The sequence below is a fragment of the Macaca fascicularis genome, chromosome 11 (assembly GCF_037993035.2).
Source record: "Macaca fascicularis isolate 582-1 chromosome 11, T2T-MFA8v1.1".
NCBI classification, from domain to species: domain Eukaryota; kingdom Metazoa; phylum Chordata; class Mammalia; order Primates; family Cercopithecidae; genus Macaca; species Macaca fascicularis.
Genome location: NC_088385.1, coordinates 72,905,041 through 72,928,795, shown reverse-complemented (window position 1 = coordinate 72,928,795; position 23,755 = coordinate 72,905,041). Strand labels below are relative to the sequence as shown.

At 39.9% G+C, this 23,755-nt stretch overlaps 1 protein-coding gene across 2 annotated transcripts; it reads left to right on the top strand.

Moving 5' to 3' along the window:
• The first annotated feature begins 1,346 nt into the window (after positions 1 to 1,346).
• Positions 1,347 to 9,133, top strand: LLPH (LLP homolog, long-term synaptic facilitation factor). 2 transcript variants are annotated; one of them, XM_005571460.5, is made up of 3 exons: positions 1,347 to 1,392; positions 2,667 to 2,884; positions 8,184 to 9,133. In XM_005571460.5, the coding sequence occupies exons 2-3, from the start codon at positions 2,674 to 2,676 to the stop codon at positions 8,360 to 8,362; spliced, it is 390 nt and encodes a 129-aa protein (XP_005571517.2). In that variant the 5' UTR covers positions 1,347 to 1,392; positions 2,667 to 2,673; the 3' UTR covers positions 8,363 to 9,133. The 2 variants fall into 2 exon arrangements, with proteins under 2 accessions (XP_005571517.2, XP_045221504.2); XM_045365569.3 differs by having other exon boundaries at positions 1,347 to 1,553.
• Positions 9,134 to 23,755: the final 14,622 nt, after the last annotated feature.

Below are 23,755 nucleotides of genomic sequence, written 5' to 3'. Positions count from 1 at the left end.
TCTCTAAAATGCAATGTGCACATATATTTTTGGGTGAGGTAGCTAACTTCTCATTTGAAAGATGAGGTACAGTATATGGTTAACTTGTAAAACAAAAATTCACTTGCTTTATAAGAACGAAATCTCATTTAAAGAAACCAGGTTTCTTAGGCATGCTTCCTTTTTTTTGTATCAAATGTTCTAAGTTTTTTTCAGCCTCTTTAACCTTGCTATATTCTGAATTCAGTAATTTCCATACTATGCATGGTTTCACAAAGGACACAAAATTAAAGAAAAAAGGTACCCATAGATTGCCTCAGAACCCTTTTTTCTAGCAACCAATAGGAATTTACCAGGCCATCATCAAAGACATGTTTTTTGGGTATATGTCGTAAATCTCTAGAAACATTGCTTACAAATAGTACTGTGCTGCTATACGTTTGAAACTGTAATGTAAAAAGGGTACCATCTGTTGAACTCTTACAGTATCAATTAGGTTGTATTATGTTCACTTTAGGGACAAGGAAATTCAGGCCCTTATGACATTAGTTACTCACCCATATCGTTCACAAGTATTGGAAGCAAGAATACAATACAGACCTATATAGTTCCAAAGCCTATGCCATTAGAAATAGTTGTAAAGTAAGTGTTCTTCGTGAGCTAAGACAATCGTCCTAGGTTTAGCATTCTGTCTTGATACGTAAGTGATCAGACAGGTAAACATTGGTAGAACTGAAATCCTTTGATCATTTTACCCTTTAAATTCTTCTCTGGGGTGGGAAAAGGTTGTTTTCTGTTTTTGGTAACAGCTTTGAGTATGACTGACATGCAATAAGTTGCACATATTTAAAGTGTGCAGTTTGATACGGTTTGACATATGTGTACATCTGTGAGGCCATCACCCGAGATGAGAAAATTCACAGGCTGCAAATAAAAATGATCTCAATACGGCCTCTGGAAGAACACCTGATCTAGGCTGAGTTGATCTAAGGAAATATATGAGTATCCTGTAAACGGTGAGGTCAGATCTAAAGGTCGGCTCGGAGCTCGCTATCTGACCAGCAGGGTCCCCTGGTCAGGTTCACTTCATGGGTTAGTTTCGGGGCTCCCCTGCCCACGTCCGGAAAGCGGACCTACCTGGAGCCTAACCTTGACTGGCACACGCTTCCGCATTCTCCAAATCCGACTTCTACATACACCTGTATGGGACGGACCGAGTTTCTAGGTCCGCGATCACACCAAAGAAGGAAGCTCCTCAGCGCCAGGATTCCAAAATCCCGCCTCTCAAGGCTTCCTGAGATATTTTGTCTCCCGGCATGCACTGCGTCCGGCCCGGGTGTCCTCTGCCCGGAAGACGGAAGTGCAAAGACTTCCGGTCGGCGTGATCCTGAGGCGTGTGTGTTGGTTTTTCAGGTGAGTTCGGTGCGTCACCGGTCCAGTGAGACAGGGGACTTGGGACTTGATTCCGCCACCCCTGGAGAATTTCGTTTCTTGACACTTCGTGGGCTATACTTGAGCTCCGGTCCGGCGATGCAGGCCTTGGTTGAGGGCGAAGGTTCCCCGTGCTCTTCTTGGTGGGGGCCCTCCGGCTTCCGAGTGCATTGGGTAAAGTGGAGCCCTCTCCCCTGTTGTTTGCTACCGCTCAAGTTAACTTCGGCCCTCAAGGTTGTTTACCGCCCCCTTTCCTAGCCCCTCGCAAGGGTTGAGTTATGTAGACAAGGGAGCGGAATGAGTTGGTGATTGCCGGCGTTCAAAAAATGTTAGTCATTCGTTCAACAAGTATGCAAAATTCTGTGCACTGGGAAAAAGACCTTTCCCTCTACCTTCCTGGAGTCTGCAGTCTGGGGAGAGGGCGGGGGGTGTGACAGAAAACAGTAGTTTCAGGTTGTAACACCTATTAAGCAGGGAAGGGAGCTTACGGAGGTCAGAGGAGTCCTTTCTGAGGTATCGAATGAAGGAGCAAGCCTTGAGAAGAGCAGTTGCCAGACATAGGGACAGCAAACGTGAAGGCACAGACTTAGAGATAGTTTGGACTCTTTTCAGACGTAGTTGGAGCCTGCGGGGATGGGGATGGAGAATGAAATGAAATAGAGTTGAAGGAGGCAGGGGACAGATAACACATAACCTTGTAGATCTTGAATATATATGAGGGAGGTCTTTAAAGAACTCGAAGAAAGGCAGTGAATGCTCTTTTAAAAGATCACACTGAGCACCTTGTGGAGGATTTAGGGCCCAACTGAGTGGAAAGAAAACAAGAGTAGGAATAGGTAAGTTTAGAGTCGTTAAGTTGGCTTGAGAGGATGGATAATGAAGATGAGGTGAAGTGTTAAAAAAATCGTTTTGTAGTTTGTAAGCTGTTGCGTAAATGTAAGGTGATGACGCTCTTGCATTCTGGGGAAATTAAATTTCTGTATTTTGTAAAGAAATTCAAGGTGCTTTCAGAATTGGTTTGATTTGTAGTTTGCTTATGACTACAAGTTTGATATCTTAATTGTTATTTAGTGACTGTATGTACCATGTTGATCTTCATATAAGTTGCATGTTGTCATAAAAAGTGAACAGATTGAAGAGTTTTACTTTTCACTTGTTTTGTAAAGATACCTGTTGGCCTGGTTTTCTAAGGATTTGCCTTTTTTCTTTTTTATATTAAAGATTTGCTTTTGAATGTATATTTTTGTTAACTTCAGGTAAAACATGGCTAAAAGCTTACGGAGTAAGTGGAAAAGAAAGATGCGTGCTGAAAAGAGAAAAAAGAATGCCCCAAAGGAGCTCAGCAGGCTTAAAAGTATTCTCAAACTAGAAGGTGATGTTTTAATGAAAGATGTTCAAGAGATAGCAACTGTGGTGGTACCCAAACGCAAACGTTGCCAAGAGAAAATGCAATGTGAGGTAAAAGATGAAAAAGGTGAGTGTGCTGCTGCTTTTTCTTTCTTTCTCTATTTTTTTTTTTTTTTTTTTTTTTGAGGCAGGGTCTCCTCCCTCTGTCACCTAGGCTAGAGTGCAGTGGTGTGATTATAGCTTCCTGCAGCCTTGAATTCCTGAGCTGAAGCAGATTCTTCCCACCTCAGCCTTCCAAAGCACTGGGTTACAGGCATGAGCCACAGTGCCCAGCCCCTCTGCTTCATTAAAAAAAAAAAAAAAAAAAAAATCTATCAAGTCTGTTCGTGTATATAGGTATGTTTTGGATTATTTAGAGTGGGTCTTTGGTGCTTATACAGTAGCCTCCATGTCTCAGGAATAAATAGTTCTACAGGAGTAGACAAATCTAGACACACTCTGGTTGGAAGGGTACACAGTTCACTCAGGGCCTAGGCAGCATAGGTCTTCATTTTATTCTTTGTAAGATCTAATTCCCATTCTATGAGTCCTATTCCCTTATACTATTTTCCTGAAAATCACTGGGTTTCAGTATTTCATTTTGACAGATTTTAGGAAACTTTGTGTCTTAATCATGAAGTGATTAAGACTTAATGCTGCTTTTTGCACATTTAATGCACCAATTTGGCAGCAAACTAAATTAAGCATTTGCAATACCCAGACTTTAAAATAGAAATACATTTATTTGATGTCTTATGCCCAAGGAAGAGAACAGTATTCTCAATCTCGCAAACTTAGGGATTTTTTTTCCCTTTAAAAATCACTGTTTTTAACTTTTTCTTCTTCCCATTTCATCCTTCTCCCACTCCATATGAATAAAAATTACAAAAAGCATTTAACTTCAACTTCTGTGAGAAAAAGGGGCCAACCAACAGAAATATCCTCATCTTTCCACTACCCAAGTCTATAAGAATTCAGATGTATAGGCTGTTTTCCCTTTTTTATTAATGTTCTCTCCAAAGCCAGTTTCTCCACTTGTGTTCTGAATCCTCTCCCCCATTACATTCTCAGGGGTTGTACTCATGGCATCTGCCTTATCAGTCTCCTCCACTGGGTCATTGCCAACAGGATAGATGTGTTCTGGGATGTTCAATGTCAAAAGAAAGAAAGAAAAATTTCTCCCTTGACCTCAAGTTCTCTCAATCTGCTGCTTTATTTCAGCTGTCCTTGAAACTTTTTGAAACACTTGCCATAACTTGCTGTTTTCATTTCCTCACACACACGTCACCCCTCCCTATTGGTTCTTTTTGGTTGTTAAGACAAAATCCACATAACATAAAATTATGCATTTTAAAGTGTACAGTTCAGTGGTATTTAGTACATTCATGTGGTTGTGCAGCCATCACCTCTAGTTCCAAAACACGTTCCTCACCCCAAAATAAAACTTAACACCCATTAAGGAGTCTGTCTCTCCTCCTCCTACCCCCAGCCTCTGGCAACCACTAATGTGCTCTTTTCGTGTGTGGATTTACCTGTTTTGAATATTTCTTACAAATGGAATCATATAATACCTTTGTGCCTGGCTTATTTCCCTGAGTGTGGTGCTTTTGAAGGTCACCCACATTGTAGCATATATCACTACTTCCTTTCTTTTTAAGGCTAAATAATAGTCTGTTGCATGTACCATGTTTCATATCTGTTCAGCAGTTGCTGGATATTTAGATTTATTTCCCTTTATGGGTGTTGTGAATATGCTGCTGTGAACATTCAGGTGCACAAGGTTTTGTTTGATAAGTGGAATTGCTGGGTCAAATGGTAATTCTTTTTGATATTTTCCACATCAGCCACACTATATTACATTCCCACCTGCAGTGTTTGAGTATTTGAGTTTCTTCACATCCTCACTAATAACTTGTTTTCCATTTTTGGATTATAGTCATCTTAGTGGGTATGAAATAGATTCTCATTGTGATTTTGATTTGAAGTTCCCTAATGACTAATGACGTTGAATGAACTGGTTTTTTTGTTGTTGTTTTGTTTTGTTTTGTTTTGTTTTGTTTTTTGAGATGGAGTCTCACTGTTGCCTAGGCTGGAGTGCAGTGGCATGATCTCAGCTCACCACAACCTCTGCCTCCCGGGTTCAAGCAATTCTCCTGCCTCAGACTCCCAAGTAGCTGGGATTATAGGCATGTGCCACCATGCCCAGCTGAATTTTGCATTTTTAGTAGAGATGGGATTTCACCGTATTGGCCAGGCTGGTCTTGAACTCCTGACCTCAAGTGATCCACCTGCCTCAGCCTCCCAAAGTGCTGGGATTACAGGTGTGAGCTACTGTGTCCGGCTGAACATTTTTTCATATGCTTATTGACCATTTGTGTATCTTTTTGAAGAAAGGTCTACTCAAGTCTTTTGCCTCGTTTTTCAGTTACGTTGTTTGTCTTTTTTTATCGGGTTGTTAAGAGTTCTTTATATGTTCTAGATACCAGATGCCCATCCACTCTTGATTCTTTCGGATTGATCCTGTTTTCTTTTCTCTCCTGTTCTCCTATTTTCTGTTTCTTTTGTTATACCCTCTAATTTCCTTGACTTTGTATTCTGGTTCTTATTATTTGGTTTACTCTTATATTTTTAATTTCTAAAAGTTTTTCTTTTTTTTTTTTTACTGTTCCTTTTTCTTTTTTTTCCTTTTTTTCTTTTTTTTTGTTTTTTTGTTTTTTGAGACAGAGTCTCGCTCTGTCTCCCAGGCTGGAGTGCAGCAGCGCAATCTCAGCTCACTGCAAGCTCCACCTCCCGGGTTCACACCATTCTTCTGCCTCAGCTTCCCAAGTAGCTGGGATTACAAGCGCCCGCCACCTCGCCTGGCTAACTTTTTGTATTTTTAGTAGAGGCAGGGTTTCACCGTGTTAGCCAGGATGGTCTCGATCTCCTGACCTCATGATTCGCCCACCTTGACCTCCCAAAGTGCTGGGATTACAGGCGTGAGCCACCACGCCTGGCCTACTGTTCCTTTTTCATAGCTTTGTGTTCTTTGTGTTTTGTAAATGCCCCTTGAGTCATGAATTCTGTGTTCTAAATGGGCTTATATCTTCTCTGATTTTCCTAAGGGTATTAATTACAGTTTGCTTTTGAAATTTTTATCTATGGTATGTATTGTGTGTCTTTCCTCTTGGAATTCCCTCCCAAGCCATTCCATTCCTTTACTTTTGTCTCTTTCGTTCATATTAGAAGCTTTTCTCAAATGTCTGGTGATCAGTGGTCGTTGTTTGTATTTAAAAGTGCGGCACTACAATGATAATTGGAAGCTGGAGGGAGACAAGGTGTGGGAGAGGTTATATCAACTACTAGATGTATAGAAGAATTGGAATGGCTCCAGGAGGTTTTATTCGGAGACCTCTTATATCAGAATCTGTTAAGTCTTTTTTTTTTTTTTTTTTTTTTAATCATCATCCCCAGAGAGAAATTCTTTTATGTCCTGCTTGGGGAATGTCTGGATGCCCCTATTCTTAGATATTTTAGGAGCTAAAGGTTGGTGGGACTGAGACTGAGGGAGTCTCCACATTTAGTAATCTATGTGTTATCAATTTGGTTCTCATCTCTACCCTCAAGTTCATGTTTTTCCTTATTTCTACTCTTTCAACTGCCTGCCTAATTTCTTTTTTTTTTTTTTTTTTGAGACGGAGTCTCGCTCTGTCGCCCGGGCTGGAGTGCAGTGGCCGGATCTCAGCTCACTGCAAGCTCCGCCTCCCGCGTTTACGCCATTCTCCTGCCTCAGCCTCCCGAATAGCTGGGACTACAGGCGCCCGCCACCTCGCCTGGCTAGTTTTTTGTATTTTTTTTAGTAGAGACGGGGTTTCACCGTGTTAGCCAGGATGGTCTTGATCTCCTGACCTCGTGATCCGCCCGCCTCGGCCTCCCAGAGTGCTGGGATTACAGGCTTGAGCCACCGCGCCCGGCCTGGCTGCCTAATTTCTTAAGCCATAAACCTAGTAGTCATCCTTGATTCCTCTTTCCTTTATTCCCCACATCTAAACCATTAGCAAGTCTTACTGATTGTCCTAAAAATACGTTAGAAATCCGTATCCATTTTTCTCCTGCTTTCACCTTGATTCAGATGGCTGTCATCTCTTGCCTGTACTATTATTGGAGCCTTTTTACTTCTCACTTCCGCTCTTGTTCCCTTCTCATTTATCTTCTACATATCCACCAGTGTGATCTTTTCAGAAGGTAAATCAGATTATATCACTGTCATGCCTAAAAACCTCATTATCTTAATGTGTTCGTACCAGCGCCTACCAGTTCTTTTTTTTTTTTTTGGGAGACAGGATCTCATTTTGTTGCCCAGGTTGGAGTATAGTGGCTGTTCACAGGCGTGACCAAGCCCACAACAGCCTTGAACTCCTGGCCTCAAATGATCCTCCCACCCCAGTCTCCCGAATAGCTGAGACTACAGATGCCTATAGATACTATACCTGGCTGAGGTTTTCTTTCTGTTTGCTTATTCTCCCCTCAACAGAACATCGTAAACTCTGTCAGAGCTAGGAGCTCATATGGACCACTATATCCCCATAAACTAGAACAGCACCTAAAATAATCATTCAACACCTAGTTATTGATTGGCTGTTATATACCAGACACTATTCTAGATACTGTGGAAACAATGATGAATATCTAATACAATGCCAGGTAGTCAAGATAATAGAAGACCTTGTGTATCCTGGTAAAGAGGTCCCAGTGAAGGACTCTGGACGTGTCCTTCACAGTGGAGAAGGTTCTAGGTGTACCACAGCATGCTTGCACTGAGCTTCCTGCCAAGTCTCCTATCAGTAGAGCTGGATCTCTGAGTGTTACCTAGCTAGGAAAAGTATGCCAGCCCCAGGATGTGTCCAGGTCTTTCTTCTCTGTTGAGTGCCTGTCTCTCCCATTACAACCCTGCTGCTGACTACTCCATCGAGTTCATTAGAAGTTCGTTCTCAGTTCATTTTAATTTAGTTCAGGTTCATAAGAAATGGCCAGACATTCCTAATCAGTTCATTACATCTAAGGTCTATCCCTTAGAAGTGTAGGTGGGCTTACTGGCTTAACTCAAGGAATCACTTAATATGAGAAATGTTCTTGTAACTCACATGTGCTCAGAATCATATATCTACTAATGTACTAACTCAGAAGCATGCATCCTAAATGTTTCCTATTTCACATTATTATTCTAAGGAAGATCATGCCAACATTCTTTAGAAAGTTTTTTCTTCTCTATTTTCGGTCTACCTTCAGTTCTAGTGTTCTGATGTTCTCAGTGCATTAATATGCTCAGTGCATTAATATGTATGCTAATACACAGGGTGGTTTTTTTTCATACATGATGTTAACAGTTTTTCCATCTTTTTATGCAGATGACATGAAAATGGAGACTGATATTAAGAGAAACAAAAAGACTCTTCTAGACCAGCATGGACAGTACCCAATATGGATGAACCAAAGGCAAAGAAAAAGGCTGAAGGCAAAGCGAGAGAAAGGAAAGGGGAAAAGCAAAGCAAAAGCAGTGAAAGTGGCAAAGGGTTTGGCCTGGTAGACTCTTAAAACCTTGGAAAATGCCACACGGGATAGATGATGGATTAGAATGTACACACATGTATACTTTGATTTCAGCTGCCACCAAATGAAAACTATTTGTTTTCCTATTTTAACTTGGCCTTTTTTCTGCAGTTCAAACCCAGCATAACTCCTCAAGTTTGTTTTGGGAACTTAAATAAAATATTTTCTTTGATACATCCAAGCTCTACTGATACTTTAATTGGATGCTACCCAATATCCAGTTACAATCAGGCCTCAAAGTTCTGTCAGGTATTAATGTGGTTAGACGTTCTTACAAGTGGTAATTATAGTCAGTAGAGATAAAACAGATGATGTACTGACAAATTTTTGTGAACTTAGATTTAAAGAAAGCTGTTGTATAATCATACCATTTAAAAATACAACATTAGGCCCGGGCACGGTGGCTCACACCTGTAATCCCAGCACTTTGGGAGGCCGAGGCAGGCGGATCACCAGGTCAGTTCAAGACCAGCCTGGCTAATATGGTGAAACCCCCATCTCTACTAAAAATACAAAATCATTTGAGCATGGTGGCGCGCACCTGTAGTCCCAGCTACTCAGGAGGCTGAGGCAGGAGAATCGCTTGAACCCAGGAGGTGGAGGTTGCAGTGAGCCGAGATTGCCCCACTGCACTCCACCCTGGGCAACGGAGCAGGACTCTGTCTCAAAAAAAAAAAAATACATTAATGGATCTTATAAAGTACTTGTGTGGAGCTTTGATTCCACAGAATAAAAGATATTTTGTGTGTAGATCTTCAAGTTTGATTTTTTTTTCTTTCATATATGCTTAAGGTTTTTTAGCCCTAGAGAAGACCAGATTCTTCAATTAAATGTTTTCTTGTCTTAATTTTAGGTAGAATATTAACATATACAAGTCAGTATGATTTTTAGGAAATTAGAACATTTCAGGTTTTTCATGGAAACTGATTTAATGTTCTTTAGTGTTCATGTGTAGCCTAATATAGTATCATGCAGCATTTCCCAGAGTGTGTTCTTCAGAATCAGTTTCTCTGGATGCTTGGTTAAAAAATAAATTGTGTTCATATCAATTTGGGAAATGCTACATACTTGATGATTTACAAAAGATTTTAATTTAGGATTAGAATAATCCTACAGGGTTCCAGCGGTAAAGAAACCTGTTTAACTTCTACTGTTTGAAACTAGTTTTCTGAGAAATGATTTTTAGTTAAATCTAAGTTTGCTAAATTCACTTTTATTTAAATTTACTTTTAGTTAAGCAATCTAAACTTAGCATTCCCTCTGAATTTCACTATAATCAGATTAACCATCTCATATGTTAACTGGAACACTGAGTGCCTAGTATGTGCCAGGGACTTTCCAGATGCTTGGGACAGATTGAATAAGATAAGATTTCTGCTCTCATAGGGCTGGGAGCTGTGTATCTGTTTAGAAGAGGATGTTAACTTCCCAGGAGAACTCAAGTAAAATGTGCGATATATTAGAATAAGGCTACTTGGTCATGAGGTCACAAACTTTTGTGTCAGGCACACTGCTAAATTGGGCACAATACAGAGATAAAGAGGACATGACCCAAATATTTCAGAAAATTTAAACTTCTAAAATTTGATGCCAGTAAACTCTTGGAATTATTTAAATATAGTAGGCTTTTCTCATTTTTCTCAATAGTTGACTGAAAAGTTGGTAGATAACTTTAAATGCTTAAAATTTCTTAACAGCTAAGATATGAATTGAAAGACAGATGTCATTCATGACTTTTGTTGCCTTTTGGTGTAGGTATGAATTACAATAGCATTTGTGAGGGAAAAGTGGATATGTACATTTTTATTCATAAAATAAATTGCAAACATCCAGTTAAGCCACTGACAATATGAGCCTATAAATACACTAGCTGAATTATTTACGTTTTTTTTTTTTGGGGTTGGGGTCTCACTCTGTCACCCAGGTTGGAGTGATTGGCACAAGCGTGGCTCCGCTGCAACCTCCACCTCCCAGGCTGAAGTGATTTTCCCACCTCAGCCTCACCAGTAGCTGGGACTACAGGTGGGTGCCACCACGCCCAGCTAATTTTTGTATTTTTGTAGACACAGGGTTTCACCATGTCGCCCAGGCTGGTCTCAAACTCTTGGACTCAAGTAATCCACCGGACCCAGCCTCCCAAAGTGCTGGAATTACACGCATGAGCCACCACACCCAGCCTAATGTAGACATTTTTTATGATTTTTAAAAAAGGGGGCCGGCACCAAATTCCAGCACTTTGGGAGGCCGAGGCAGGTGGATCACCTGAGGTCAGGAGTTTGAGACCAGAGGTGAAACCCTGTCTCTACTAAAAATACAAAGTTAGCTGGGCATGGTGGCAGGTGCCTATAATCCCAGCTACTTGGGAGGCTGAGGCAGGAGAATCACTTGAATCTGGGAGGCGGGGGCTGCAGTGAGTCAAGACCACACCATTGCTCTCCAGCCTGGGCAAGAGAGCGAAACTCCATCTCAAAAATAAAGTCTACATCAGTGATATTACACACTTGGCACTTATTTACATTTTGGCAGCATTGTCAGATAGAGACCAGTGCTAGGGTTATGTTCATGGTTTCTGTGACTGATAATCTCTAACTTGATTCTACTGATAGTAGCTTTGAGCTTTCATCCAGAGCCTCTCTGATGTTAGGATTTTCACTTCAGTGTGTCCAGTCATGAAGTTTGTCCACTCAGAATTTAACTTAAAAGTTAACAAAATGAAAAATCAAGGTACCATTACCAAAAAACATGCTTGGGAATCATGTTCTCAAGTGTCATATGGCCTCTGGAAAGGTGACTGCTGAAGAGAAGTTTACTGACACAGTGTTGTGAGTAGCCTCTAAGGCACTGAGTTCCTGAAGATTGCCAGCAAGATTCTCCCCACCTCCAAATATTGGCAGGAAATTTAGACTAGCATTTCAAAATTAGTGCAGGGGTATGGTCACATCTTTGTCACTTTATTTTTAAAGATTACAAATCGAGAAGTATAGCATAGTCCTTTTATCTTTTAAATAATTAGCTTATCTTTTTGAAATTTGTCATCTTTTTGCCTGACATTTTCCAGAGAATTGCTGTAAAGCCACAAGATGGAGCTCAAGGTAAGCACCAAATCATTTTGGAATTAGATTGAGTGAGCTAAATCACATTAGGAATTGAATGTAACACTTTTTGTGTTTTAAGAAATTAAGTCTGAAATCAAAATATTATTTAAAGATGATCAAACCTGCTTCAAGTATTAACTCATTTAATCTGCCCAGCAATCTCATGAGTTTGGTACTAATGTTATCTGAGTTTGGTACTAATGTAATCTCTGTTTACACATGGGGAAACTGAGGCACACAGGCCATATAACTAAAACTGAAATCTGGGATTCAAATTTAGGCAGTGTGGCTCTAGAGCCTATACTCTTACAATGCCATTCTGCCTCTCAAGGATGTGCAAATTCTTGCTAAGAGAGAAAGGTGATTTTAGGATAGAATACCTATTTTTGGGTCAACCTATGATAGACTGGGTTCATGTGGGCTCAGGATCAGATAAAGAGCACGTTTAAGTAGAATAATGATGTACAGAACCTCCTCAAGTCTCTAGACCTAAGGCAGACTGGATATCCCCAGGTGACGCTTCATTAGGAATGGGCTGACCAGTCCAAAAGGGGAAGGTGTAGGCCATGATCATTAGTTGCCTAAGGTACTAATCAGAGAAGAAACGCAAACTGCAGTTGAACCTCTAAGGTAGAATCAAGTAATGGTTTTGACCACATCCTGTCTTCTACGTCACATTAGTGTAGATATCTCTTCCCACTATGTAATTCATATGCTACATCAAATAAGGATTCTGCAGTATATATTTGCTTATTAGGAAATTTGGATATTTTCAAAATTTGGATCCATGTGTCTGGGATATGGCTTAAGAGCTGGAGAAGAAAAATAGCTATAAATGACTTGAATCAAGTATCTGAAATGGACTGGTGGTGATGGTGAGGGCAGCAATGTGTAGTTTAGGGAAGTGCTGACCACAACATAAAATTGGTAGGAATCTAAGGTATTGCCACATTTATAAATACTACAATAGAAATGCAGATGCTAAGCTGTTGGCTAACCTTACTAGTTAAGTGACTAACTTCTGATGCCATCTGGCCGAGTGATTCAAGTTTGTGCTAGACACAAAATATATGTCTTTTTCCCTCTATTTGCCTGCATATATTAATAGAAACACTGCTGCAGTAGACACATACCAATTTTACAAGGAAATGTTTAGGGGTGAGGTGGGACTGTTAAGTACTTACATCAGGTCAAAGGTCACTCTGCTGTCCCCGGAGGACTGTCAGGTAGCCAGGAGGCCCAGGGCCACTCTTGGGCCTGCTTACAAAAAGAACCCTAAATTTTCCACAGTTAAATGCCAAGGTTCTTTTGCAGTTATTTTAGAGCAGGGGAAAAAATATAATGTGTTGCCAAATAAGGTTAATTTGGTAGGCAAGCAGTAAAAATAACCCAACAGCCAACATTTAGAGAATGCGTACTCTCTTAAATGCTTTACGTATATTATTTAATCCTTAAAACACTGTGGGATCAATACTCTAATTACCCCTATTTTCAGATAAGAAAACAGTTTGAAAGGTTAACAAATTTACCAAAAGTCATGCAACTGTTAAGTAGTGAGCAAGGCCGCTTGTCCCAGAGTATAGAATGAATACCTATGATGGAAAGCTACAGAGACAGACTTTTATTTGATTTAAGGAAGCACCTTCTAACCAAGATTTTGGGAACTGAAATGGGCACCTTGGGAGCCTTGGGGTGTCAGGCTAAGGTGGACAGGCATTTGGTTGGAATGTAGCAAGATGGATTCAAACATCGTTCAGTTATCCCTCAGAATCTATTGGGGATTGGTGCCAGGACCTTTGCAGATACCAAAATCCACAGATGCTTGAATCGCTTACATAAACTGGTGAAATATTTGCATATAACCCATGCCCATCCTCCCATATACAGTCATACGTCACTTAATGACTGGGATGTGTTCTGAGAAGTGTGTCATTAGGTAATATCGTTAATCATTGTGTGAACATCATAGACTGTACTTACACAAATCTAAATGGTATAGCCTACTACACTTAGGCTATGTGATATTGCCTATTGCTCCTAGGCTACAAATCTGTCAGTTACTACAATGAGTACTGTTGGCAGTTGTATCACAATGGGAAGTATTTATATATCTAAACATAGAAAAGGTACAGTAAAGTACAGTGTAAAAGATAAAAAATGGTACACCTATATAGGGCACTTAGGAATAGTGCTTGCAGGACTGGTGCTTGGGATGAGTCAGTGAGTGAGCCATGAGTGAATGTGAAGGCCTCAGACATGACTGTATACTGCTGTAGACTTTTTTTTTTTTTGAGACGGAGTTTCGCTCTTGTTGCCTAGGCTGGAGTACAATGGTGCGATCTCAGCTCACCTCAACCTCCACCTCCTGGATTCAAGTGATTCTCCTGCCTCAACCTCCCGAGTAGCTGGGATTACAGGCATGTACCACCACGCCCAGCTAATTTTGTATTTTTAGTAGAGATGAGGTTTCTCCATGTTGGTCAGGCTAGACTCGAACTCCTGACCTCAGGTGATCCACCTGCCTCAGCCTCCCAAAGTGCTGGGATTACAGTGTGAGCCACTGCACTTGGCCTGCTGTAGACTTTATACACACTGTGCGCTTAGGCTACACTAAACTTACAAAAAATTTTCTTCAATAATAAATTAGCTTCCTGTAACTTTTTTACTTTATAAACGTTTTAATTTTTTAAACTGTATAACCCTTTTGTCATAACACTTAGCTTAAAGCATAAATACATTGTACAGCTGCACACAAATATTTTATATTTTTATAAGCTTTTTTCTATTTCCACAGTTTTTAAGTTTTTAAACTTCTTTTCTTTCTTTTTAAGCTTTTTTGTTAAAAACTAAGACACAAACACATTAGTCTCCATCTACACTGTCTCCCACCTCCACAGCTTGTCCCACTGCAAGGTCTTCACGGGCAATAACAGGCATGGAGCTGCCATCTCCTATGAGATCAACACCTTCTTGTGCAATACCTCCTGAAGGACCTGCCTGAGGCTGTTTACAGTCAACTTTTTCTTTAAGTAGAATGAGTACACTCTAAAATAAAAAGTATAGTAAAGCCATAAACCATAGTCATTATTATCAAGTATTATGAACTATACATAATTGTATGTGCTATATACCTTTATATGACTGATAGCACAGTAGGTTTGTTTACACCAGCATCACCACAGACATGTGAGTAATGCGTTGCACTGTGATGTTAAGATGGCTACAGTGTCACTGGGCCATAGGAATTTTTCAGCTACACTGTAATCTTAATGGGGCCACTGTCTATATTGACTGAAATGTCATCATGCAATGCATGACTACTTTAAATCATCTCTAGATTACTTATAGTAATACAATGAAAATGCTATGTAAATAGTTGTTATACTGTATTATTTAGGGAATAATGATAAGAAAAAAATCTGTACATGTTCAGTATAGATGCAGCTGTAGTTTTCTTTTGAATATTTTTTATCTCAGGACAAAGCCACAAATGCAGAATTCACAGATACAGAGGGCCAACTGTTCTTGGAATTTGGGTTGAAAGCTGTTAAAGTTCTTTTCAGCCAAAAAAAAAAATGCCTCGTAATAAATTGTCATCTTTGAAATGTACCATGCTTGTTTTGCTCTACATAGTTTTTTGGCACTACATAACTATAGACTTAAGTATCTTTTGGTGGAAATAAAATATGAAATCTCTTTAATTTTGTTAATGTTAGGTCTGGTATTCATTCCATTAAGTTCCACTTTAAAGTATGGAAAAATGTTATAAACATCTGCTTTAAACAATGAATGGTACTGCAATAGTCCTGTAAAAAAAATGAATGGAGTAAAGTCCTTCGAATTTTCATTTAAAGAATGGCATAGCTTTATAATACATTGAGTTTTTAATATGCAGAATGTATTTAATATCCTAAAACGGTGAATTGTCTTGGCATTATGCTATCTTATGAAACACTTTCTTACTCTCACATTGTGTCTTTATAGTTTTCAATATCAGCAAAACCTTTAAATAGTCTTAGTTGGGTGTTGTGTATCATTGTACAGTAACTGCTAGTACATATGGTATTTCTGATCCATGTAATAAAGTACATTTGTCATGTATCTTGTGATCTGCATACCTTTCAGCTGTTACTTCATAAATCTGTTCCATCAGAGATCTGCTTTGTATAGCAATGGTTGAAGCTGCTTTTAATAAACTAGTATTTTGTGTCTTTTATATGTAATCAACAGGGAGTATTACAGACTTGTGCCTCTGTGGAGAAACATTCCACTAAACTAGTTTTCTCTTGACAATAATGGAAAAAAAATTGCATGGGAAAAGCACAGATGTTCAAGAACATATGTTGTTTGCTCCTAAAAGTCAGCTGAAGATCTTTTGTATTATTCCGGATATATATTTTTAATGCTTTAGAGAAGAAACGGTTTGAGATATGTAATCGGGAGAAGACAGTTACAAACTTTATTGAGAGACCAACATTGGGTGCTATTTGTTAAAATTCTAAGATGCCTCTCCTAGCTCACACAAAGAGATGTTCTTGAGCAGAGTTGTAGGCAGTTGGCCAAGGATTGGTCATTCCCACATGCTTCCTTCCTCAGACATACACACTCTGCTTCAGTTTCAGTCTTTGTTCTGTCCCAAACTTCAAGTTAGCAGTGTCTTCACAAAAGCAGGTATTTAATAATTCAAGTAAAAAGTGATTGCCTTTACACCCCTTTGCCCCTTGAGTTACTGGATGTTGTCTTCCTTGAGCTGTAGAAATTTGCTCAATGAGTCAGATCTCCACAGACTAGGCAATTGATTATTGATGAATGCATAGGAAAGTATTACTGGAAAATGCTTAAGGGAGCTGTATGCCTTAGGTGGGGTTGGTATGAACATCCTTTATAAGCCTATGAATCTTTAAGAAGAGTTGCCATACAGAGAATGGGAACCAGCTGTTCCAAATCTCCACTGAGGAAACGGGTTTTAACTTAGCAGAAAGGATTTGGGTTAAATGTAAAGAAGAACTTCCTGAATGTGAGTGTTATTTAAAGCCAGGTATGAATTGAAAAGAGGTCATTTGAGTTGTCTCTGGAGGACAAATGGAGCACAAGAGAAAGAAATGAAAGGGGCAGGGAGAGAGATTAATGCCCATTTAATTGAGATGGCTTAAATGTAATTCTGCCCAATGGCTCCGAGGCCTTTATTCTTTCTCATACCCACACCTCAGGTTATGATGTTTGCAAGGTCAGAACTGAAGAGTCTGCTTTAGTCATTAGAACCAAAGTGCTACAGGACCCCTGGGTCTGGAGTTCCTTTCCATGTAATTCTTACTTGAAATGCTGAGGTGTGGCCAATGGATGAGGAAATGGATCTATGCTTAATTTTCCACCCTTGTCAGTGTACACACTCACAGTGCCAGGGAGGGATTTGACATTCAGCCATTTCTGGAAAGGCAAGTGGCTGGTAGGCTGAGACCACTTGGGCTTGGGATGAGCGAAGGGCTGAGGAGGGATGGCTGCCAAGCCATTGCTGGATGTGTGTCAACTGGCCATTTTGAACAGGAAATTTCTAGAGGTTGAAGATCAGACTTGGCACTTGGAATTCCAGGAAGTAGAGACTGAGAGGACAGGAAAAATAGACCCTTTGCTTTTCCTTTTCTCCTACCTGTCACTGTGTCCTGCCCTTCTCCCATTTGGTGCTCTCCTTTCAGGAATTGTCATAAATTCTTTTCTTTGGATCCCTTTACTTTTAGCCTTTCTTCTTTACTCTGTTTTTCTTACGGGTTTTTGAAACTTTTTTAAAAAATAAAGATTGATTGATTTTTTTGAGACAGGGGCTCACTCCATCACCCAGACTGGAGTACAGTGGCACAATCACAACCCTCTACAGTCTTGACCTCCCAGGCTCAAGTGATCCTCTCACCTCAGCCTCCTGAGTAGCTGGGACCACAGGGGCATGACATCATACCTGGCTAATTTTTTTCATTTCTTTGTAGAGACAGATTCTTGCTATGTTGCCCAAGGTGCTTGGGCTCAAGTGATCCTCCTGCTATGGCCTCCCAAAGCACTGGAATTACAGACAGAAGCCACTGCAAAATAAAAGATTTAAGGCTGCAAGTCAAACATAAAAAAACCCCCCAAATTTAGTTATAAGTGCTTTTTGTTTATAAATGACTCCTAGCATTTTTCTTTGTGACCCAATGACAATAATAAAAACAGGTTTCATGCTTGTGTGCTGTTTCTCTTTATCACTTTTTCTCTTCTTCTTCATTTCCCTCTTTTTTTTTTTTCTTTCTGCATTGGCCTCTTCAGTGTGAGTATTAACTTTAATTTCCTCCTTGGGCTCAAGTCACTACCCTTCTTGCATTTTCTCTCTATCTCCCTCCCACTCATTCCTCCCATCTACCTCAGTCTTTCCACTCATTATGTTTTTCTTACTCTTCCTTTTCACCCTTATCTCCTAATAACTGGATGCAATGTGAATAGAAAAAATACTTTACAACAGGAGTAGGTGCTATGGTTTGAGTGAGTCCCTTAGAATTCATGTGTTGGAAATTTTGTCCCCATTGTGCAAGTGTTGGGATGTAGGGCATTGAAAAGGTGATTAGGTCATTAGTGGGATTAATGCTGTTCTCAAGGGGCTGAGTTAATTCTCGAGTGAGTGAGTTCTCCTCCTGAGACTGGATTAGTTACTGCAAAAGCAGGTTGTTATAAAGCTAGCCCGCCTCTGTGTACATAGGCTTGCTTGCCCATCCTCTTTTCTGCCATGCTATGGAGCAGCATGAGGCCCTCACCAGATGCATTAACCTGATCTTGGACTTTGCAGTCTCCAGAACTGTGAGCTAAGTAAACCCCTTTCCTTTATAAATTATCTAGTCTCAGGTATTCTGTTATAGCAACAGAAAATAGACTAAGATAGTACGCAAATGAACTGGCCCTTTGTTTTTGTAAAACTAAAGTTTTATTGGCACAAAGCCATGTCCACTTGTTCATGAATTGTCTATGAATAATTTGTGCTACAAAGGCAGAACTGAATAGTTGGGACAGAGATTCTTCTATAATCAGCAAAGCCTAAATTAAAGTTTGTTCTTTTAAGAAAAAGTTTGTAGACTCCTGCTTTAAAATATTTTCTATAGCAAGAAGTACCACTACTGAAAAGAAAAATAAAAAGTAAAAAAATAAAATATTTTCTGTTTATTAAATGAAGGCTTTTGTTCTCTATTTGAAAATTCAGGTGAGTTGGATCTGGTTTTATGTTTCCACCCTGTTGCATTTTATATTTGGAGGATCCCTCCAAATTTCTTATTGGAAGGCAGTTGTATTTAAATAAAAAAAAAAAAAGTCAAGCTTACCCTCACTCTGTATGAAAGCAAGGCAGGTGGTACCAAAAGGTTGTCTGTGTGTTTAGGTGTGTTGCCCATCTGCCACCTCAACTGGGCTTCTTTTAGTCTTTGGACAAAAAAAAAAAAAAAAAAAAAAGATGTCCCATTGTAGAGCTTTTTTTCACAAATCTCATAACTCACTTTTCCTTTAAATCTACAAACAATTTTTGAAAATGTTAAATGCCGGAGAAAGAACTCTGTTTTAATTTAATATGGCACCTAGAATACTGGCACATGTGAAGGCATTCCAATAGTTTGATTTGGTGGGTGGTCTAGCTGAAAATATTTTACACAAATACACTTACAGGTTGGTTTCATTAATATGAAATTAATATGGACTAAAATAGTCATAGCATTTAGGGCTGGCAAACGTTTTAGAGATCATCTATTTTAACTTGTGCTTCTTAACTGATGAGGAAACTGAGGCCAATTTCCCCAAGAGGTTAGTAGTTCATGGCAGAGACCAGGAGCCCAGGAGTCTTTGTATTCACAGACCAATGTTTTTCAGAACCATAAATAGGTGACAACTAACCACACAAATAATAACATTTGGACTAATGTCAAAATTAATTGTATTCTTTTCTATAAAAAGAGGGGCTGCTAAATAAAGCTATGGTGTATGACTAGTGATCTTTTCTGTAGGTCTATTTCTGCTGTAGCTAATAACCAATCTTTTCCCATTGGTGACTGTGCCTCTTTTTTCCACAAGTAGTATAACATCTTTTAATTGAAACAAAACAAAACAACAATAACAAACTTCCCCTCTCCCCCTATGCCCTCCATCAAAGGCCAGATTTTTTTTGTTGTTTTTGCCTCTACTCTTTCCCTTCTAATTCATCTTGTGTGGTTGTCAACTTCTTTTTCTTTCCATAACTTTTATTATTTTTTTCTCATAAAAGTAACACATGTATGTTGTAGAAAATTTTAAAACCCAAGAAAGTATAAATAAATCATTCATAATCCAACCACCCAGAGAACGTGTAGCTGTGTGTATATTTTCATAATTGTCTTAACACTGTATAATTTTATATTCTGATTTCTTAACTTTATATCATGGAGATTTTTTCCCATGCCACTGGAAATTTTTTAAGAATGTTGTTTGAAAAGTTCCCTCATTCTGTCTTGCAATAAACTATACATTATTTTATTTGTCTACTTTTGGACATTTAATTTTTTTCTGAAAAAACTTTTTTTTTTTTTTGCTATTAAAATACTTCTCTGTAATATTAATGACCTTACGTGTAAGTCTAATCCTTATCTGATTATATTCTTGAGGAAGGGTTCTAGAAGAGTATGAACTTTCCTTTAAAAGACTCCTTATCTGTGTTGCCAAACTGCTCTCCTGAAAGGCTGAAACAATTCGTAATCCTTCCAGGTGTGTGTGAGTGCTTGTCTGGGGCACCCTTGAAGGGTTGTAAAAAATAAGCCTTTTAAAACTTCCCTTTCAGTAGGTCATTCTCCTGCTAGGAAACTTCCCATGGCGGCAAGACCAAATCAAAGCTGCTTAGCATATTCTCTTCCATTTCTTCACTTCCAGTTGATTTCACAACCACTGCAACCTGGCATCTGTCCCCAACTGTCTGCCTGGAGGCATCAAGCAAACAGCCCCAGACTGGACAAAGTGTCAGGAAATGAGGGTTCAAATCCCAGCCCTACCACTACTAGTATATGACCTTGGGCAAGTAACTTAATTTCTTTGAGCTTGTATCCTCAGCTTTACAATGGAAATAATCAGACAGATCTTCATTTGTGAGGCTCCTGTGAGACAATATAGATAAGAAATGTGTTTAATCTGTGGAGCACTTTAGAAAGGTTATGGGGGGATGTTGTTATTGAGACTCCTCTTGGGGGTTATATGATAGTTATTAGTGTTGTCCAACAAGTATTTCTTTCTTTTTTGAGTCAGGGTCTCATTCCATCACCCAGGCTGGAGTGCAGTGGTGTGATCATGGCCCACTGCAGCCTCAACCTCCTGAGCTCAAGCGCTCCTCCCACCTCAGTCTCCTGAGTAGTTGGGACCACAAGCACATGCCACTGTGCCCAGCTAATTTATTTGTTTTTTGTAGAGATGCAGTCTTGCTTTATTGCCCAGACTCGTCTCGAACTCCTGGCTCAAGAGATCTGCCTCTCTTGGTCTCCAAAAGTGCTGGGATTACAGGTTATTTCTGATTCCTTTTAGGCCCATGGTAGAATTCCACTTCCCCGACCCCTTCATTTGAGTGTGGCTAAGTGACAGACTTTGGCTTCATGCACTATGAGTGGTAGTGGCGTGTGCACTTAAGATGTTGAAGCTTATGGGTGCTGAGCCTTCCTTAGCTGCTCTTTTGTCCTGTCTCCCGTAAGGGAGAACAATGCTGCAGATGGTCATTGCTCCATGAGCCTGGGTCCAGGAGGAGCATCAGGGTACAGGGGAACCCCCCAGTCAACCAGTGATGGAAATGTATCTCGAGCAAGAGTTAGAGCTTGTTTATGTAAAGCCCAAATTACGGAGTTGTTTCTTATTGCATTCTAACCTAGTAGTAGGAGCCTCGCCTCCGTTCTTTTTTCTCTGTAGCATTTGATATTAGTGAAATTCTTGAAACCCTCTTTTCCTTTGACTTGGTGTCATCAGCACTCTTGGTGTTCTCCTCCATCCCTAATGACTCCTCTGTCTCCATTGTGCTCTCTTCCTTCATTTTCCACTTCCATATGGATGTGAGACGAGCTTCTGGCCTCATCATCTCCTTTTGCTACACGCTTAACTTTGCCAACTTTGTTTACTCTCACAGCTTTAAATATCATGTTTCTTTAACCCTGTATGTTTGAAAAAAGTGTCTCATTTGAGGATCACTGGTCCACCCTTCTTTTATGCCTTGAGGACAGGGACTCTAGACTCAAGTCTAGAGTGATCTCTAGCTAGACAGTGGGCTGGCTTCTTCACTTACCCAGCTGTGAGAGACTTGTGCACTTTGCCTCTGTTTCTGCATCTGTAACATGGGATAATGAATGGGTAGTGGTTGTAAGGAATAAATAAGAAAATGCGGCCGGGCACAGTGGCTCACACCTGTAATCCCAACACTTTGGGAGGCCGAGGCGGGTGGATCACGAGGTCAGGAGATCGAGACCATCCTGGCTAACACGGTGAAACCCTGTCTCTACTAAAAATACAAACAAATTATCTGGGCGTGGTGGTGGGCACCTGTAGTTCCAGCTACTTGGGAGGCTGAGGCAGGAGAAGGGCGTGAACCCAGGAGGTGGAGGTTGCAGTAAGCCGAGATCATGCCACTGCACTCCAGCTTGGGCAACAGTGCGAGACTCTGTCTCAAAACAACAACAACAACAAAACAACAAAAACAAGCAAACAAACAAAAAACAAGAAAACGCACATAGAATACTTCCAGGGCCTTGCACACAGTAATCTTACTGTAAATAATGGTAGTGGTTGTGCTATTGGTTTCTTTTTATCTCCTTCCTTCTCTCCCCACATTCTACCTCCATCTTCTGGTAAGACAGGCTTAGAAATAGAAAGCCCATAATAAATATCTGCTGTAGGTCTAACGTTATATTGATGTCTAATATCAGGAGTGACAAATTGGTACCGTTGCCCTGGAGAGACTTTGTACAGTGTTCTGCTTTGATTTTTTGATTAGATTATTGCCTTTAGATGAGTCAGACACTTCTAAATTCTCAGTAATCTTCAATCCCTTTTGTTTGACACATACTGACTGGCCCTGGGAGGAAACGGCCTTAGGTAAACCTGTGCCACCCATGCTCTGTGTAATCTCTTTTCCTCACACATTTCATGGCTGTCACTGCCAGGGCATCTTGGCTTCTACTGCTTTTTCCTGAGAGAAAACAGTAGATATTTTATTGTGGTAAAATATACAAACATAAAAATTTATCTTTTTAATGATTTCTAAGTGTGCAATTCAGTGGCATTAAGTACTTTCACAGCGTGGTGCAGTCATCACCACTGTCACTACTGTTTTCAGAATTTTTTATCATTTGAAACAGAAACTGTGCCCATTAAACAATAACCCCCCATTCTCCCCTCCCTCCACCCCTAGTCTCCATTATTCTGCTTGCTGTCTCTGAATTTGACTACTCTAAATACCTCACATAAAGGGAATCATGGAATATTTGTCCTTGTGTGTCTGACTTCTTTCACTCAGCATCATGTTTTCAAGGTTCTCTATTATCTATGTTGTAGCATGCATCAGTACTTCATTCCTTTTTAAGGTCAAGGAATATCTCATTGTATGTATATATCACATTTTGTGTATCAGATTGTCTGTCAACGGGCACTTGGATTATTCCTCTGAGATGATATTGAGACCCACAGTGCCAGCTCACTCAGATTTCCCATTCTGAGAACTCTTTTTCTGTTGGTCTACCTCAATGTCATATAGCAAGTCACAAAAATATAAAGGGCTGGAAGCAGGAAGGAGCAAAGGGAGATTCACAGGCTATATGAATGTGATAATGATAAATTTTTACTTCTTTTGTAAAAAAAAGAATGATTAAAAAAATGCTCTTGGTAAACAATTATAATCATGACATAGCATTCACATTTTTGGTAGCAGATTTCAGGTGTTTTCAATACTTTTCAACTGACACAAATAGCATTTTTCATTTGGAGAGTTGGTGGTGGGAGATGCGCAGAGACCCTCAAAGCTTTACTTATGCTGACTTGTGACATCTATTATTATTACTACTATTATTACTATTATTTTGAGATGGAGTCTTGCTCTGTCGCCCAAGCTGGGGTGCAGTGGTGCGATCTTGGTTCGCTGCAACCTCCGGATCCTGGGTTCAAGCAATTCTCCTGCCTCAGCCTCCTGAGTAGCTGGGACCACTGGCATGTGGCACAAAGCCCGGCTATTTTTTTTTTTTGTATTTTTAGTAGAGATGGGGTTTTCCCCTGTTGCTCAG